Here is a 5,434-nt window from a genome sequence, read left to right as displayed (position 1 = left end):
GCCCTTAGCGTCTTTTTAGTTTTATTTTCATTTTCATTTTGTTCTTTTGATGCTTTGAGAGTAAATGCTACTGAGTCCAGGAGTGTACGGATCCTTGGATAAGAAATTCAGTTTTCAAAAGTCTTGAATCAATTGGCGGGTTTTGAAAGAATCCAGATGTATTGCATTAATGAACTCAGATATTACAGAAGAGAGAGACTACTATATATATATATAGACTGCCCATACAATCAATTTTTTTAATTCTTGTTTTAGGTATTGGGTGCGGTGGGAATGAATCAGTCTTCTTCTTCAATCAATTTTTTGTCGAATTGTACAAATTTAACATCACTGCCGACTTGTTGGATGCCATTTGGTGTGTACTTTTGAACCCATTCGTTGGATTACACGTACGTGATTGATTGTGCATGCAAAGCGCCATTGGGTCTAGGCCAAAGCATCGACACTAGCTCACGTTATAATACCTGTACTTTTAGTTCTAACCCTCGACTACGACGTACTTTTAATACCTGGCGAGATGCCCGATAGTCAACGACGCCGATAGTCAACGACCCCTTTGGGATGTTGGAACTTTGGATCAAAGTTACGTGTGAGTAATATCCAAACGCAGAACACAAGGAATTGATCAACGTAACGTAATGCTATCGAGAGTCTGTTTCTCGACACATTTTTTCTGAAATCCCGTATTGGCAGACTCTTCCGATCCCTTTGTAATCCGGCGTACGAAGTTTGTTTTTTTTTGGATAAGATAATAAATCTCATTCCAAGAGAAAGATTACATGTTGAGTAGAAAATCGGGCTTATAACCTATAACCTAACCAACATTACATTGTTTCTTCCGACTACAGTACAATACTTTGTTGCCTTATCAACCAAAGATGTAAAAATTCGATTAACATAATCTAATCTTGAAAAAGAGAAATTATTCAAAAGAAATTGACAATCGTCTGAAATAATTTGACTGAACCAACACAATTGGTTATTATTATTATTCAGATAATTGAATGCATTCCTTGCAACACTGCGAATGCAAAGGCTGCTAATGTCTTTGTCTTTCATCCAGTTGATTCCTTCTAGTATGGCAATGCAATCTGCTTCTTCTACTGTTCTTGCTACACCTTTGATAAATTTACATCCTTCAAAGGTCCCTGTCAAATCAGTCAAAACAAGTCCAGATCTTGTTTCATTAGTATCTTTGTCAAAGCTTGCATCACCAGTAAAGTATATGACATGTATCAGGCAGGCCAATGTTGTGAGATGCATTTTCCAGTAGAAGTCATTGGAGCTCCTAGTTATCAAAATTCACAACGAAGGCACATGATGATTAATTTTAGATTTGGAAATGCAAACTGGGGCATCCCAGTGCTGCCCATGAGGATCCAAAATTAGTTTTTCTTTCTATCTTTATTGTTGGAACATGCGCTTGCTAGCATCTAGCTAATTACTTTTTCGCTGTCAGTGTGCATGCCGTTCAACATGGATAAATACATAGTTGGCGTTTATATGCCTATCATTCCACAAACTCGACACAGCAATCTGTTGGGACGACTACAGCACACACAGGATTATCCCTAAGGTTGTTCGAAGTGACAATGACAAAAGATGGAATATCATACACAATCACTGGATACGGTTTCATTTCCTATGGTTTCGGTTTTATAGCTTCTGTCAACTCCACAGCAAAATAACTTCAGAAGCACAAAAACAAGTACAGAAACAAGAGAGTCAGAGAAAGACTAAGATTTTCCTACGCCTGCAAGGAAATTATCAACCCAAAAGAACATTGGAAGAATAAAACTCTCAGTATTGGAAGAACCAATCTCACTCAAAAGAAAAAGACTCAAATTCTCCTATGCCTTCAAGAAAATTATAGAATTCACAAAAAAACTGGAACTGGAACCCAGGACATCTTGACGTTTCTTCCAAGCTGTGTTCTGCACAAACAACTCCTCTTTGCACCTTACCTTCAAAAGAGAATAGGAATTTAGTGAGTGAATCTGTCCACGAAGAAAAGGAACTGAACTATTTTGAAAACTAGATACAAGAAAGGAAAAAAAAACAGATAATTTGGAAACTAGACAGTGATCAAGTAAACTAAGAACAAACAATTAATAATGCATCAAACAATTTACAAATACCGTATTCATTACCTTTTGACACCTAACCTTCCATTTCCCAGACATGACCGACTAATAATCGTCTGAAAGCCACCCAATCTTTAATTGAGTCTTGAGAACCAAAAAAGAACAAACGAAATGAAAACAGGGTGTGAGTTAACTAAAATTAGAACAGCGATAATAATTTATATTTGAAGAAGAAAGAAAGAGTTTGTTTACAAACCTTGGGAGATATCTTAAAAGCCTCCTCTCCTCCTTTCTCACATCTCTTTGCTAATTCATCACAGCGATCAATAGTCAGCTTTCGAAGTCGGGTGAGGCGTAGCATCTGCTCCTGCGAAGGCAGATGCTTAAGAGTTCGACAAAACTCTATTCTCAACTTCCTTGGGGAAACCAAATTACCCAACCACTCTGGCAGAGCCTCCAACTGGTGCAAAGAACTGATCTTCAATGTCTCCAAGGATTTGATGTACTGCATTTGCTCTGGCAAACATTCCAGATTGGACCATCCTGTAACTAGTAAATCACAGAGCGCCGGAAAATAAGTTCCTCCTTTAACATTGGCATCCGGAAATGGACAGAAATTCAGCTGTTCGTATGCAGCACCAATATGAAGAGATTCAAGTTGGGGGAGACATTCTATACCCCTCACACACTCTGGATGAAGTCGTCCTCCGACTATATGAAATTTCCTCAAGGAACCATATTTCCCTGAGGGTAAGGGAAAATATAGGTCACCACAATCTGAAAGAGTCAAATTCCTCAAGAGAATGATTTGAAAATTCACTGTCACTTCCTGTACCCAACCCCAAAGGAAAAGAATCTGTCCCCAGGCAGTGCTCAATTACGACAGAGGTTAGTGATGGCAGGTTCTCCACAAATGAATGAATTGGCTTGCGGTTACAGCAATAAGAGTAGAACTTCTTCAGCGACGGAAGTTGCTTTGGCATCACTTTTAACTTAATGCAGTACACGACTTTCAATTCCTCAAGGCAAGGAAAACTCGAAGATGATGATACGGAAACATCTTGCCACTCTTCCAAGCTGCTCATACCTTTGATAGAAAGATACTCCAGAGAGGGGAAAAAGGTTACACCGGGATTGCTACCACCGTAGAACTAATCTCCTACATTTCTCACCGAGCCAAGTTCACGGAGCTTCAAAATCTTAAGGAAAGGAAGCAACCCAAAAGAGGGAAGATATTCACACTTATCGCACTTATGAAGAACCACTCTGACCAAATTGGGAACAAATTGGCCCATATTGACCATCCATGCTTGGAACTGTGAGCCAGCATAGTTGTGAATTTCCAAAATTTTGACATTTGGATGAGGTTCAAGGCCTTCCAACACTTGGAAATCATCACAAACACTTACCGTACCACGCTCCTTTCCAAGTTCCCTCCAATGCAGTTCCAAATGAACAAGATGTGCTTTATCTTTTAAACCTCCACATTGGGCATCTTTCCCCTCTCTTACATTATCAAGATTATAAATCTTTAGTTTACCACTTAGCTGATTCAACGGTCTAAGCTCTTCAATCCCAAATCCATCCTCCTTATTACCCGCAACAAATACAGGTAAACAAGTGAGGGAAGTTAAACAGCTAACCTTCTTCGGCATAGGAGGAAGCCATCCCGAACTTGTGTTGAGTATGAGATGAGCCAAATTGGTTAGCTTTCTCATATCTTTCGGAAGGTCTGAAAGCCTGTAACACCCTTTAAGAATCAGCGTCTGTAAACTGAACAGAGCACAAATTGTGCTTGGCAATTCTCTTAACAGACCGCACTCAGTGAGATTGAGATAGTACAAGAATTTTAATTTGCCAATAGATTCTGGCAACTCCTCGATGTCACTACCACTCAAGTCCATCACTCGAACGTACTTGAAATCCCTGAAGAGCTGCAAAAGACATGAATTGTTAACGGGCCTAGCAGAAATTTGATTTTTCAAGTCCTGCAGTTCTCATGCTTTAGCCAGTGTCGTAGGAAGTGGAGAGAAGTCGTCTTTCTCGAAGGACAAACTTACACGCCGCAGATGTCTGATTTTATGCTCTCCAGTCTTGTTGACCTTTTTCACCAAAGAATCATTTCGTGCTACAGATCTCGCAAGAACATGTACAAGTCGATGCATCTTGCATGACTTCAGAACTCCAAGGCGATCCTTCTCTGCCTCTTCCAAAAACGAACGACTCAACAGAAATTTAAAATATCCATTTCCAACGGCTTCCAGCTCCCAACTTGGTCTATAACTACCAAGTAACCCCTCCGCCATCCATAAATTATATAAGATCTCTTCTCTTGATAATACTATCTTCTGGAAATAATGAAAGAAATTTAAAACATCGTTGCAGAAGGGGATCAAGTTTGTTGTAGTCCTTCTTCAGCAACTCCAGAGCATTCCTGTCATGGGTTAACATCTCACCGTCTTCTATCATCTCTGAGCTGTAACCCTCTGTTCCAAAGACTATTAAATCATCAGGAGCTGAATCTGTGGAATGACCTGTATTTGTAGTTGTAAGGAAATTGAACTTCTTTCTACTGCTTAAAACTTGTTCTATCAACTGGTTAAGATGTCTCATCTTCCGACCCATCTTGTAACGAAACATGATTTGGTTGGAGCTAGAGAAGAACGACTTTACTTTCTTTAGATTTTTGCCTTTAAGGTTTACCTTGTATCTAACAGCCTCATACTCAAACTCTTGCATTATGTTGTCAGCCTGGTAATATAACTCTTGAAGGCCTTCTATCCATACTTTTCCATATTCACTTTTCGATGGTTGGCTCTCAGCATCAATTACACCAGCACTAATAGTGCGCATGGTTCTTTCCAGATTTTCAAAATCTTCTTTGACACCCCAGATGAGAGAAATCTCATCCGCGGCAAAGGACGCCACCTTCTCCGCCAAGACCCCGGCTATTTGTCCGATGATTTTTTCCGCCATTTTGTATCTGGTAAAAACAATAACAACCATCTTAGAGAAAACAGCATCAATGTTTAGCTAAAACCACAAACTTGATAAACTTGATATTGGCAAGCATTTTTTTCAATTAGACAGCTGAAAAGCAAAAATCAGCATGCATTACCATAGAAAAGGAGGAGAAAACGGCAAAAAAATTTAGCTCCAAGCCCAATTTTAACTATTTTAGCCCATTTTAGTCTATTTTGCAAACCTCAACGCGTCCATATTACTCTTTCTTCCTAATACCTGTGCAATAATACCTGCACTTGAAAAAAGAGACAATCTCTCTAACCCTGACATTCTACAGGATTCACAATGTGCTCACCTAAATTCGTTAACATGCCAAAATCAAGGCT

The 5,434-nt window shown here is 39.3% G+C and overlaps 1 protein-coding gene across 1 annotated transcript; it reads right to left on the bottom strand.

The window, feature by feature from the left end:
- Positions 1-1,850: 1,850 nt before the first annotated feature.
- Positions 1,851-3,169, bottom strand: LOC113359578 (putative disease resistance protein At3g14460). Its single transcript, XM_026603187.1, has 3 exons — positions 2,920-3,169; positions 2,341-2,828; positions 1,851-1,964 (listed from the first exon to the last, which is right to left on the bottom strand). The coding sequence occupies exons 1-3, from the start codon at positions 3,167-3,169 to the stop codon at positions 1,851-1,853; spliced, it is 852 nt and encodes a 283-aa protein (XP_026458972.1).
- Positions 3,170-5,434: the final 2,265 nt, after the last annotated feature.

This window comes from Papaver somniferum, chromosome 3 (assembly GCF_003573695.1).
Source record: "Papaver somniferum cultivar HN1 chromosome 3, ASM357369v1, whole genome shotgun sequence".
NCBI lineage: Eukaryota > Viridiplantae > Streptophyta > Magnoliopsida > Ranunculales > Papaveraceae > Papaver > Papaver somniferum.
The sequence above is the reverse complement of the archived record's forward strand: the minus strand, read 5'-3'. Positions and strand labels throughout refer to the sequence as shown.

What these genes read in the sequence shown, in the direction of transcription:
- LOC113359578 (XM_026603187.1), bottom strand. Translation starts at nt 3,169, where the DNA reads ATGAGCAGCTTGGAAGAGTGGCAAGATGTTTCCGTATCATCATCTTCG. An exon ending in TTCTTTTCCTTTGGGGTTGG is followed by an intron (nt 2,829 to 2,919) that starts GTACAGGAAGTG and finishes CCTTACCCTCAG; the next exon opens with GGAAATATGGTTCCTTGAGG. An exon ending in CTTTTAAGATATCTCCCAAG is followed by an intron (nt 1,965 to 2,340) that starts GTTTGTAAACAA and finishes TCTCTTTTGAAG; the next exon opens with GTAAGGTGCAAAGAGGAGTT.